At 35.6% G+C, this 13,567-nt stretch overlaps 1 protein-coding gene across 16 annotated transcripts in view; it reads left to right on the top strand.

Annotated features, from left to right (window-relative positions):
* Positions 1-13,567, top strand: part of MARCH7 (membrane associated ring-CH-type finger 7) — a 40,402-nt gene that overhangs the window by 19,989 nt on the left and 6,846 nt on the right. For 12 of the 16 annotated variants that reach the window (XR_002826636.1, XR_002826637.1, XR_002826638.1 and 9 more), the window contains 4 exons: positions 456-620; positions 2,283-3,372; positions 6,528-6,697; positions 11,224-11,333. Coding sequence is in view for 8 of the 16 variants with exons in the window: in XM_006083227.3 (XP_006083289.1) it covers positions 456-620; positions 2,283-3,372; positions 6,528-6,697; positions 11,224-11,333 (1,535 nt within the window). In the remaining 8 variants the exon portion in view is untranslated. Of the gene's footprint in view, positions 1-455; positions 621-2,282; positions 3,373-6,527; positions 6,698-11,223; positions 11,356-13,567 lie in introns of all 16 variants that reach the window. The other 4 variants (XM_006083230.3, XM_006083228.3, XR_001345595.2 and 1 more) reach the window with 3 other exon arrangements.

The raw sequence follows: 13,567 nt of genomic DNA, 5'->3' as shown, positions 1-13,567 counted from the left end.
AGTGTTAGAGAAGAATGTGTTTTAATAGGAAGTAATTTTGTAAGTGATGAGTTCATTTAGTGAATAATTTTATGTTTTGCTAAATTTTTAATACATTTTTATTGATTTCAGAGAGGAAAGAAGAGGGATAGATGGAAACGTCAGTGATGATAGAATCATTGATCACTTGCTGCTTCCTGCACACCCCCTACTGGGGATTGAGCCTGCAGCCCAGGCATGTGCCCTGACCTGGAATGGAACAGTGACCTCCTGGTTCATAGCTTGACACTGAACCACTGAGCCATACCAGCCAGGCTGTTTTGCCAAATTTTACTTCTGATTACAACTGTGTAACTATGGGGATTTCTGTAATAAATTACAACCTCCCTGTGTAGTATGGAAGATTTTTTTTTTTTTTTTGTCATTAGAAACCTTAGAAGCTCTCTCTGAATTAAAACTTCTTTGATTATTTTAAGATTCTTGGAGACATAGTCAAGTTCCCAGATCTTCATCAGTGGTACTTGGATCATTTGGAAGTGACTTAATGAGAGAGAGGAGAGATTTAGAAAGGAGAGCAGATTCCTCCATTAGTAATTTTATGGACTATAGTCACCGAAGTAGTGATTTCACAACTTCATCGTGTATGTATAAACTGTATTGTTACATATAACTTAATCTGATAATGTTGTTTTCCTCTTTATATCACTAAATTACAGTACAAAAGAATAAATGAAGTGAATTTTATGGAAATTTTAAAATAGTTTAATGTTTTCTAGTACCTTATTTGTTGGCTTTTAAAAATGTAAACAATTTAAAAGTGCATGAATATCCAGATTCTATGTGCCGATAAATTTTTTACTTGCTCTTTTAAGAACATATGTGCCATGAAGTATACTAAACAATTCTTGTATATTCCAGTATAATTTGCCTTATGTAATGTAATAAGTAACCAATTATAGTTAAATTCTAAACTAACTAAAGCTTGAAATCACCATTTTAAGACAATTTAAAATTACCTTAATTTAACACAAATGTGCCTTTGTTTTCTTTTACCCGCACTGTTAGTGCACATAAGCTTGAGCTTTTTAAACATAAATACCATAAAACAATAATATTAAGTAACTGAAGACAAAAAGTGCTGATGAAGTAGACAAATATAGCAGGCAAAAGTGGAGCTTGATTTACATAGAAGATACATTTGTTTCTAAAGGTCAAGTTTATTTTAAATAATCGTATTGGGGCATATCTTTGCTTTATTTAAGACAAATGAAAACATCTTTTTATTTGCTTGGCTTTTAATGGATGACCTTTAGTAGATAGTATCAATAGCTTCTAGATTTGGGAATATAAAAGTACTGGGTAGAATAGATTTATCCACTAACAGTTTCTCTTTTCCTGATGCTGCATGTATTAGCGCAGTAGAATCTAGCTTTTAAATTAGGTGTATGGGTAAGCATTCTTTATAAAGGAATGCTATAGATTTTCTCATCCCTATGAAATTTAGAACCACCAGTGGTGTACTTTTAAAATTTTAGATGTCATGACTCTATTCTGACTCATAGCTGTCAGCCAGTATTAAAAAGCAAAAGTATTTTAGATGAGTAACCAGGGATAAGAATCACTGCTGTTACATTGGGGGGGGGAGGGGGGGACTTTTAGCTGTTAGCAGAGTTTGCCATAAAATTACAAGTGTGATGAAATAACCTTTATGCTTACTGCAGAGTAAGAAAAATCTCCCAAACACTGTTTCCTAGGATTATTTTGCTTTTGTTTGTTTTGGTTTTGGTATTTTTAATTAAAAAAAAAAATCTTTATTGTTGAAAGTATTATTTGTCCCCCATTTCCCCCCATTGATCCTTCTAGCCCACCCCCACCTCGTGCTTTAATTTGTACAAGAGTCGTTTACATTGAATTATTTGGCACATTTAAAATTCCTTATTTGTTTAAATGTTAGATATTCTACCATATCAATTTCTGATCAGCAGATTTAGCTGTTTTACATTCATCAAGTTGGTAGATTGATGTTTGCCTCTCATAAGCTCTCATTTCTTTTTAGATTCTGTATAAAGTATAATATTGACTTTATATAAAAGTGCTAGATTTCACCAAATGTATAGAAAGAGAAGCACATTTATGGTTTTTTTTTCTGTAATAATAGTTAAGCTGTGTGGTTATAATGTAGCAATATTCAGTTTCAAACCAGTGTTTCATTTTGGCAGTAATTAGTCATTAATAAATGCAAGTTTTATTAGTAGTCTATTTATTTCATGTAATTAGCTATTTTTCATTTCTTTCATAAACAGATGTTCAAGACAGAGTTCCTTCTTCATATTCACAGGGAGCAAGACCAAAAGAGAACTCAGTGAGCACTTTACAACTGAATACATCATCCACAAACCAACAAATGCCTTCTGAACGCCAGACTGTACTGTGCTCTAGGGATTCTAGTAGAAATTCTGTAAGATCAAATTTTTCTCCAAGAGAATTGGAGTCTCTCCAAAGCAATACACAGCCTGGATTTTCTTATATTTCAAATAGAGGTGAAACCTCAGCCATAAGCAATTCAGATAGGATTGGTTCATCTCAAAGATCATTTCAAGAATCTTCTGACAATGAAGGTAGACGTACGACAAGGAGATTGCTGTCACGTATAGCTTCTAGCATGTCATCTACTTTTTTTTCACGAAGGTCTAGTCAGGAATCCTTAAATACAAGATCATTGAGCTCTGAAAATTCATATGTTTCTCCAAGAATTTCTTCACAGTCTCGTAATGCAGCATCAACTTCCGACGTTCTTGATAATAGGGCATCTGAAACTTCTCAGGGATTTCGATTTCTTAGGCGAAGATGGGGTTTGTCATCTCAAAATCATAGCACTGAGCCAGATTCAGAAAATTTTAACCAGGAATCTGAAGGTAGAAATACAGGACCCTGGTTATCTTCCTCACTTAGAAATAGATGCACACCTTTGTTCTCTAGAAGGAGGCGAGAGGGACGAGATGAATCTTCAAGGATATCAACTTCTGATACACAATCTCGATCTCATATTTTTAGAAGAGAATCAAATGAAGTGGTTCACCTGGAAGCACAGAGTGATCACCTTGGGGCTCCTGCCAACAGATCACAAACACCTGCAGCATCCAGCAGTGCTGCTACAGGTGGCTCCATGTCAGATTCGGCTCGCAGTGGAAGAAACACAGGAATGACAGGGATCCTTCCTGGTTCCTTGTTTCGATTTGCAGTCCCCCCAACACTTGGAAGTAATTTGACCGATAATGTCATGATCACTGTAGATATTATTCCTTCAGGTTGGAGTTCATCTGGTGGGAAAAGTGATAAAACTAAAAGTGCACCTTCAAGAGACCCAGAAAAACTGCAGAAAATAAAAGAGAGGTAAATTTAAATACCTGTCTTAATCCCACAAAGCAAGAGCAGATTAGAGCAAAAAGTATTTCTAAAATTTTAGGCTTCTTATAACATTAATATCTAAAATTTGTTCCCTTGGGCCCTGGCTGGTTTGACTCAGTGCATAGAGTGTCGGCCCGGGGACTGAAAGGTCCCAGGTTCAATTCTGGTTAAGGGCACATGCCCGGGTTGTGGGCTCGATCCCCAGTTGGGGGCGTGCAGGAGGCAACCAGTCAATGATTCTCTTTCAGCATTGATGTTTCTATCTCTCTCCCTCTCCTTTCCTCTCTAAAATCAATAAAAATAAAATAAAATTTGTTCCCTTGAAATTTATAGTAAGATGTTAGCATTGATGTTACCTCTTAAAGGTAAAATGGATGAGAATTAATAATGGAAGTAGGCACTAAGGTGTCTACTACATGAAGAAATAATCTAAAGATTATTTTTAAACAGGTTTGGATACGGAAGCACACAAAGATAAAAATCTTAATCTCTTACACTAGTCCTTGGTAGACTAGTGCCAAATTGGATTTGTAAGGAGACCCAAGTGGTTATGGATTATTGAGATGATTTATTTACTATTTCTAATTCTCACCTTTTCTTTTAAACATAAAATTATTTACACATATTTTTAATTTTGTTTTTGAAGTTCTAAGTATATACTGAATATTCTTTATTTGATAGACCAGTTTAAATTTCAGACTTTTAAAGAATCTTTATACTAATCTTTTGTACAGTTGAAGTTTGCTTTAAAATGTCTGGTAAAGTGGAAAGGTGAAAGATCAGAGATTATAGAACCAATTGGATTATTAATTTTATCATATTTTTCCATCTAGTAAAGTAATTTTAATGATGAAATGGGATAGGGTAGTACATATAAAATATAGGAAGAAAAGACTGTAAAGCTAAGGTTATACAGTGTTGTTTTTTGTTCATAAAGGCCTAATGTAATTTAATTTGGGGGGAACATAGCATTTACTATCATTTTATACATTTTTTTGTACTTTTAAGAAGAAATACATTCAAGTCTAATTCTGGGGATAAAGGGAACTTCACACGCTTTCTGAGATGTTGGGCGTTAGGCTACTATATTCCATTCTTCCTTATAAAGGACAAATTGTACCATGTGACTCTTCCTGCTTTTAAAATTTCTGATTTTTCCTTTCTTGAAGAAAGATTTACTCTCTGCCCTGATAATATTAGTTTTAACATTAATGTAGCAGCTCCCTCTGATTGCAAGCTGTCTACTGAGGAATGTAGTTATCACTATTACAGCTATTATAACTAATAGTTATAAATATTTCATGTGCCCAAGTAAGGTTAATTTGAGTGCAGTGATGTAAGCAGCAGGTTAATTTAGTGTTTTCCAGAGAAACAAATTAAGCTGGCACCATCCTTTCTGGTTGGTTTTAAAAAATTTGTTGGTTATTTTGCCATAGAATTTGTGTGTGTGTAACCCTTTATTGTATTTTTTGCTCATGAGGATTTTAAGGCACTACATTTAAATTATAGTAGTTCCCTCTTACCACTTTTTGTGGTTTTAGTTATTTGTAGTTAACTGTGTTCCGAAAATATTAAATGGAAAATTCCAGAAGTAAATAATTCATAAATTTTATATTGTATGCTTTTCTGAGTATCATGATGAAATCTCATTCCACCTGGCTCTGTCCTGTTTATTATGTAGTTCATTCCTTTGTCCAGCTTGTCCACCCTGTACAAACAGTACAATAAGATACTTTAAGAGAGAGACCACATTCACATTACTTTTATTACAGTATATTGTTGTTATCACTCTGTTTCATTAGTTGTTAATCTTTAATTGTGCCTAATTTATAAATTAAACTATATTCTAGATATGTGTGTGTAGAAAAACATAATATATATAGGGTTTGGAATTGGAGATCTTGATATGTACCCCTTGAATATTGGGGGGTGGGGAAGCTACTATAATAAGAGTGCAAAAAAATTGAATCTCCCAAGTAAAGAATAATTAAAACAATGAACTGTAGAAATTTAAATCTATAGGTAAAACAAAAATTTATGCTTGAAGTCATACCTCTGGTTAAACCAGGGCATGAAAGTTACCTAGCAGCTGTATACCTGTTCCTCTTTCCACACATCTACTAGTATTGTTAAATTTATTATGAACCAATATAATCCAGATTTTATTTCAGTAATAGCATTCAGTATAATCAATTTACTGAATACCTCTTTCATGCTAGCAGTGGGCTAAGCCAATAGGGATTTTAACAAAAAACTAATTTATTATACAGCTATTATTCTACATTTAAGTTATTCTACATGTCGGCCTATTAAGTAGAGTACATAGGTTAATGGAAACTGCTCCACACTTAAAAGCCTACCAAAGAGGATTTACTAACATAACATTGCTGGGGATGGGGTAAATGGAGAATTTTTAAATCTATTTTGTTTTTTCTGTAATTTAATACAAAAAGCTTATCAGTTTGAACATAAGTTGTTCTGACAATATGTAAATGAGAAGTCACTAGTTTGTATTTCTTCAAGGCATTCAAGTTGTTTTAAAAGTTTCTGGGGAGCCAAAACCGGTTTGGCTCGGTGGATAGAGCGTCGGCCTGCGGACTGAAAGGTCCCGGGTTCGATTCTGGTCAAGGGCATGTGCCTGGGTTGCCGGCACATCCCCAGATGTGCAGGAGGCAGCTGATCGATGTTTCTAGCTCTCTATCTCTCTCCCTTCCTCTCTGTAAAAAATCAATAAAATATATTTTAAAAAAAATAAAAAAAATAAAAGTTTTTGGGGAGATGGGGGGGTGGGTGGGATTGAAGTAGTCTATGATACTACAGAAATTAAAATCTCTCAGGGATACTTGTAAAGTGACTGAAAAATATGGAACTTAAACTGTAGTACCAAAGACAAAATTACTTAAATCATTTGAAGATAAGTAATAAGATAGTTTATTTTATTTACCTTTAAAATATTTATTTTAATTTTCATTGTTAAGGTTTTTCATGGTGGTTGCTGTTTATTGTTACTGTTGTTTTTTCCTAATCAGAGAAAGAGTAGAAATAAAAGAAAGGTATTGTTTGGGATTATATATGACTCGAAATGACCAATCATGATTAGCTTTGATAGCTCTGTTTAGGAAATCTGCCTTATTTTCCAGCCTCCTTTTAGAGGACTCTGAAGAAGAAGAAGGTGACTTATGTAGAATTTGTCAGATGGCAGCTGCATCATCATCTAACTTGCTAATAGAGCCATGCAAGTGCACAGGAAGTTTGCAGTATGTCCATCAAGAGTGTATGAAAAAGTGGTTACAGGCGAAAATTAACTCTGGTAAGATTTAACCTTTTTGTGTATTTTGTTTTCACAATTTTTCCAAGAGATGTATGCATGAATGCATATTAATTAACAAATCATTACAATTTGTCAAATTTATATTCTTACCAAAGTGTCTTGATCATTTTTTGAAGCAAAAACATTAAAGCACATTAGTCTTGTATCATAACTTCAATTTATACTACTATTTTTAATATTCCATTTACCCAATAGACAATTTACTTCATAGTTATAATACAACTATAATTTGTTATTGCTAGGTAACCATTATATCATGTAAGATCCTTTTGAAAAGATTTGTTTCTAATGCTGTTGTCTAATGTTGTGCAGAAATAATGTTACTGTAGAGACTTATTTGTTTCTTGAGTAAGTGCCTGTTGTGAAACCAGGCACAGTTCTATATGTGAGGTATAAAGTGATAAACAAGACAGAGGAGGTACTTGCCTTATGGGGTAATATTGCGTGTTAAAGGAATGACGTGTTGAGGTGATGACATTTAAACTGAACAAAGAAGAGCCAGCTAATCCAGAATGAGGGCAAGAGCATTCCAGCAGAGGGAACAATTAGTGCAAAGATTTTAAAGTGGCAGTGACTTAGAACTGAATGAAGCTTGCTTGGAGTATAATTAGTGGGCAAGGAAAGGGGTGATACAGTTGAAATAAGAGAGATTAGCAGAGGCTAGCTCATTTAAGACTTCAGAAGCTAATGTCTGAAGTTAGATTTTTATCTTAATTATGAGAGGAAGCCACTGAAGGGCAGGAGAGTGAAATGATCTTTTATTTTGGCTGCGTTGTGGAGGATGGATTTTAGGGGGACAAGAGTAGCAGCAGGGAAGCCAGCCATTAATCTATTGTGGCAACTTACCAGAAATCTGTCTTACTATAAGAGAGAGGTGGTACAAATAGATGTTTTTTATATATATTGGAGGTAGAGTCTGTAAGACTTGCCGGTGGATTGGATGTGGATTGGATGTGGTGGAGTGAAGGAGAAAGAACAATTAGGAAGCCCATATTTTTGTCATGAGCTGCTAAGAAAATAAATGGTAGGTTCATTTACTGAAGTAAAGAAGACTGAATTGAATAAATTTGGGAAAGGAATTCAAGAGTTCTGTTTTGGAAATATATATTAACCAGATGGAAATGTCAATTTGGCAGCTTGCTAGACAAGCTGGATATTTCACAGGGTATTAGCACTGGAAATTACAATTTTGAGAATCATAAACACATATGTAATATTTTTAGTATTGGGATTAAGTTAGGTGATTTAGAATAAGCACATATATCAAAGAAATTAGCCCAGGACAGAGCCTTGGGACACCCAAACGTTTAGTGGGAGCAGAGAAGGAGATTTGAGGAGCGGTCTCAGTCTTATCTAGTAAGAAAAAAAGCTTAAAAAAGAGAGTGTTGTGCAAGCCAAGAAAAGGAAGTGTTTTAAGGAGAGTGTAATCAAGCCTGTCAAATATACTACTAAGAGATACAAACAAAGAAATGACAGTTGGATTTGGTGGCATGAATGTCCTTTGTAGCTTGTCTCTGGAGTGCTGGGGTCATAAGCATGATTAGATTGTATTGAGGAGAGAGAGAGAAAGATGGGATCCAGGGCACAAGTCAAGTAGTTAGCCTTTAATAGGAATAAAGGTATTTTAAAAAAATTACAAGAAGGCTAGTCTAGATATGGATGTTGATCAGTTGTTTAGGTGAGAAAGATGCTTGGATTGCTATATAATTGCTTCTATTTTCTTAGTTAAGGGAGATAAGGTCTTCAGATGGTTAGGGGACAGTTTTAGAGATTTTGATGTGTGGGGGAAATACCATTCTAAGGTGTTTTTAGGAAGTATCAGTTTCATTAAAATCAGTGGCCATGAATATGATTCCCAAGTGAGATAGATACATGTAATTTTATTATTTTTTCCCATTGATTTTTTTTATTTTTTTATTTATCTTTATTATTGAAAGTATTACAAATGTCCATCCGTCTGTCTCCCCCCTGTCCCCCCACCCCCATTGACACACTGCAGCCTGCACCAGCCCCTCCAGGCCTTCACTACACTATTGTCTGTGTCCATGGGCTATGCATATAAGTTCCCCAGTTAATCTTTACCCTCTCTGCCCCTAAGCCCCACCTTCCTCTGAGATTTGTCAGTCTGTTCCATGCTTCTATGTCTCTAGATCTATTTTGTTCATTAGTTTATTTTGTTCAATAGATTCCACAAATGAGTGAGATCATATGATACTGATCTTTCTCTGACTGGCTTATTTCACTGAACATAATACTCTCCAGGTTCCTCCAGGTTGTCTCAAAGGGTGTAAGAGATCCTTCTTTTTTTACAACTGCATAGTTTTCCATGGTGTAAATGTACCACAGCTTTTTTATCCACTCATCTACGGATGGCCACTTGGGCTGTTTCTAGATCTTAGCTATTGTAAATTAATGCTCCTATGAGAATTAATACATTCTTTCTGGTTGGTGTTTCTGGTTTCTTAGCAGTGGGATCACTGGGTCAAATGGCAGTTCCATTTTTAGTATTTTGAGACAATTCCCTACTGTTTTCCATAGTGGCTGTCCCAGTCTGCATTCCCTCCAGCAGTGCACACGAGGGTTCCCTTCTTCCACATCCTTGTCAGCACTTGTCATTTGTTAATTGTTGATGATGGCCATTCTAACAGGTGTGACATGATACCTTATTAGCATTTTAATTTGCATCTCATGATTAGTGACTTTGATAATTAGTGATGTTTTTCATATGTCTCTTGGCCATCTGTGTGTCCACTTTGGAAAGGTATCTACTTATGTCCTTTACCCATTTTTTAATTGGATTGTTTGTCTTTTGTAAAGTTTTATGAATTCTTTATATATTTTGGAAATTAACCCCTTATCATATGTATCATTGGCAAATGTTTTCCAATGCAGTGGGTTCCTTTTTCATTTTTTTGATGGTTTCTTTTAGCTATTTTCTAGAGAATGCATGTAAGTTACTACTGCTTTCTTGGACTTCATGCCAAATTTTATTACTTAAAGAATTGTTGTTATTAAGTAGCACTAATTCTAAGTTTTATGAGCTCTTTGAAGACAGGGGTTACTAGTTATTCTTTTTCTGAATCTCCAAAACCTGTAATATTGCACATAACAAACACTCAACATGCTAGTTGAATAGAATTTAAACATACCCTGTTACTCATGTGACTTCCTTTAATTTTCAGAACATTTTTTTCAACTTAAAGCCCTATCTAAAAGTAAATACAGTGGGGAAAATGGCTTTATGTTTAACTAAACAAGACTGCTACCTACTAAATTGGAACCTGAAGCTTAAGAGTAATCAAATGTTGAATGCATATGAGACAAAAGGAGCTTTTTAAAAAAAAATTGTGGTTAAAAAAAAATGTATACATATATATAGATATATATAGATATACACACACACACACACAGTAAAATTTTTCCTTTTAAACGTTATTAAGAGTACAATTCAGTGACATTGTGTGCATCCAGAATTTTGTGTGACCATCACCATTATGTTTGCAAAACTTTATCACTGCAAACAAACTTTCCATTAAGCAATAATGCCCTCCTCCTCCCCTCCTCCCCTTCTCCCCTTCCCACCTCCCCACCACAATCTCTGGTAACTTCTGATTTACTTTCTCTCTGAATTTGCCTATTCCTCACATTTCATATAAATGGGATAATGAGGTATTTATCCTTTTTGTACCTACCTTACTTTGCTTAGCATAATGTTTTCAAGATTCATCTATGTTGTGGCATGTATCAGGACTCCATTCCTTTTATGATAGAAAGGAGCTGTTTTGATCTGGACAAAAGTGGCTTTTTTTCCCCCTTCCCTAACCTAAGGAGGGCACATTCCTTAAACCATGAAAGGTCTTAGGTATATATTGTCACATCAAAGATACTGGTCTGGGTATATGCAACTAGTTGTTCGAGATACTATGTTATTAAACACTAGTAGCCCTGAGCATGAATCCCTGCACTAGTAGCTCACTGCAGCCCTCCTGTAGCTCCCCACTCCTTCCTACCCCCTCTCATAGCTTGCTGCCCTGCCCCCTCCTGTAGCTCTCTGCCGGCTGCCCCACCCTCCTGCTGATCCGTGATCCAGTCATTACACGGCCAGTCGTTACGCGTCAAGGTGTAAAAACCATTTGCATATTATATCTTTATTATATAGGATTGTTTTAATGCCATCTTGCCGATGTACTTAAGGGTGAAGGAGGAAGTGCAGATGGCATTCCATTATCAGCTTCCCGGGATCAGTAATGTATGAGTATCTAGTAGAAAAAAAATAACAGGTATATAAATAATGGGTGGAGGCTTAAATACCAGAGTAGGACCTGACACACAGGTATTGCTGATTGCTATTTTAGGAGATATGACTAATTTATGGCAGTAATCCAATCTACCTTCTTCCCTCCCTCCCTTTCAATTTTCTATATCCTAAGCTTAAAACTTATAAGGAAAATGTTTTGTGGAGCCATAGCAAAGCTAAGGTTCACTTGTAATGTATATTTCACCAGGTTCTTCCTTAGAGGCTGTGACCACCTGCGAACTCTGTAAGGAGAAGTTACAGCTCAACCTGGAGGACTTTGACGTCCATGAACTGCACAGAGCTCATGCAAATGAACAAGTTAGTATATTTTCCCTTGTTGGTAAGTGTCTCTTCTATGTTTAAAGGACAACTCTTGAAGAAAAGATTAAAACATGGTCAGAAAACCGGCATTAATAAAAATAGTAATAATTTTTTTAAAAATATATTTTATTGATTTTTTACAGAGAGGAAAGGAGAGAGAGAGTTAGAAACATTGATCAGCTGCCTCCTGCACACTCCCCACTGGGTATGTGCCTGCAACCAAGGTACATGTGCCTGACCGGAATCGAACCTGGGACCCCTCAGTCCACAGGCCGACGCTCTATCCACTGAGCCAAACCAGCCAGGGCAATAATTTCTTAATATAATTCTCTGTTACTGCATTAGGGATTATAATTTTATAATTTTTCTCATAACTTTCTGTCACTGAAAGGTAAATAACTAAGTCACAGGTTTTAAATTTATGTAGATAAAATATATCCTATGTTTCCTAAATAAACCTGAAAATAATAAAAGCTTGGGAAAGTGATCCCTAAGTAGTGCCCCAGATGTCTCAGTTACGAATGCCTCTTGAGTGCTGGAACATGATTAAAACAACAAACCCTGGATTTGCTTCATATTTCTGCTATTTCTGTATTTTTTATGTTAGAATAGTTTTTATATGCATATCTGACCACATGTTCTTAGTATCCTTGTTCCCTCCGCCTTCTCCATTTCTGTTTCCAACTTACGTTGAACAAGTTATGTTGTGAAATTTTTTATTCCAAGTTCACATAGTTGTTTTCCTTTAGTATTTGTACCATTATAGTCTAACTGTTATTTATATAATGAATACCAGGGCTTCTTTGATCATAATACATTTTTCAAATATTTTCTTCTCATTTCTCGGATTCTTTTGGTATGTGTTGATAACTCCTGTTTCCCAATAATTTTGATCACTAATTTTTGTTTCTTGAAGAGCTTTACATTTTTAAATGTTGGGATGCTTAAATTATACAGTTAGAATGAAAAGCTCACTTCTTTTTTTTTTTTTTTTTAATATATTTTATTGATTTTTTACAGAGAGGAAGAGAGAGAGAGATAGAGAGTTAGAAACATCAATCAGCTGCCTCCTGCACATCTCCTACTGGGGATGTGCCCACAACCCAGGTACATGCCCTTGACCGGAATCGAACCTGGGACCTTTCAGTCCGCAGGCCGACGCTCTATCCACTGAGCCAAACCGGTTTCGGCGAAAAGCTCACTTCTTAAAGGAAAGTTTGGGAGGTGGAGGTGGAGGTGGAGAAAAGATGTTAAAGGAGATTATTAGGATGATCCTAGAGCAGCCGTGGGCAAACTACGGCCCGCCGGATGAATAAAACTAAAAAAAAAAAAAAAAAAAAGACCGTACCCTTTTATGTAATGATGTTTACTTTGAATTTATATTAGTTCACACAAACACTCCATCCATGCTTTTGTTCCGGCCCTCCGGTCCAGTTTAAGAACCCATTGTGGCCCTCGAGTCAAAAAGTTTGCCCACCCCTGTCCTAGAGCCATACACTATCCAAGTGAGCTTAGCATATTTGTTATTAAGAGAGATATTTGATGGTGAGAAAATTCATGAATCCTTAAAAAACACTTTTTAAATGAAGGGGCAATGGACCCCTCCACCCCTTTATTTTATTGACACAAAGTTGAGATAACATAAAAACCACTTAAATTGAGCAATTCAGTGGTTATCCATACATTTGCAATGTGCAACCACTACCTCTGTCTACTTCCAACCATTTTCATTTCTTCTAAAGAAAATCCTGTACCCATTAAGCAGTTTCTCCCCTTTACCCCCTTTTCCACATCCCCTGGAAACAACCAGTCTTATGTTCTGTTTCTGTGGAGTTCTCTGTTGGGCATATTTCATATAAACGGGATAATGTGGTATATGGTCTCTTGTGGACACTACTTTTAAATGTGGGAATAAATGGATACCCCTGAAAATCTGATTAAAACCATGAACACTTCTTACAAAATATAGACACAAAATCTGTATATAAGTTATGGGATTCCCAAGTTCCCTGAAGCTAATTGCTTAGATCCAGGTTAAAAAATCAATGATCTAGTGCAGTGGTTGCCAACCTTTCGGACTTCACAAGGACCATCAGTGTTCCTCGGACCACCACTGATCTAGAGAATGAAACATTAGGCAGCTGTAGTACAGATGTTACTCCAATAGTAATTAGTTATTATCTAATGAGTCGGTTGTCCAAAAAAATACCACTTAAGCAAGAAATTTTCGT

The sequence above is a fragment of the Myotis lucifugus genome, unplaced genomic scaffold (assembly GCF_000147115.1).
Source record: "Myotis lucifugus unplaced genomic scaffold, Myoluc2.0 scaffold_5, whole genome shotgun sequence".
In the NCBI taxonomy this organism is placed as follows: domain Eukaryota; kingdom Metazoa; phylum Chordata; class Mammalia; order Chiroptera; family Vespertilionidae; genus Myotis; species Myotis lucifugus.
The sequence above is the reverse complement of the archived record's forward strand: the minus strand, read 5'-3'. Positions and strand labels throughout refer to the sequence as shown.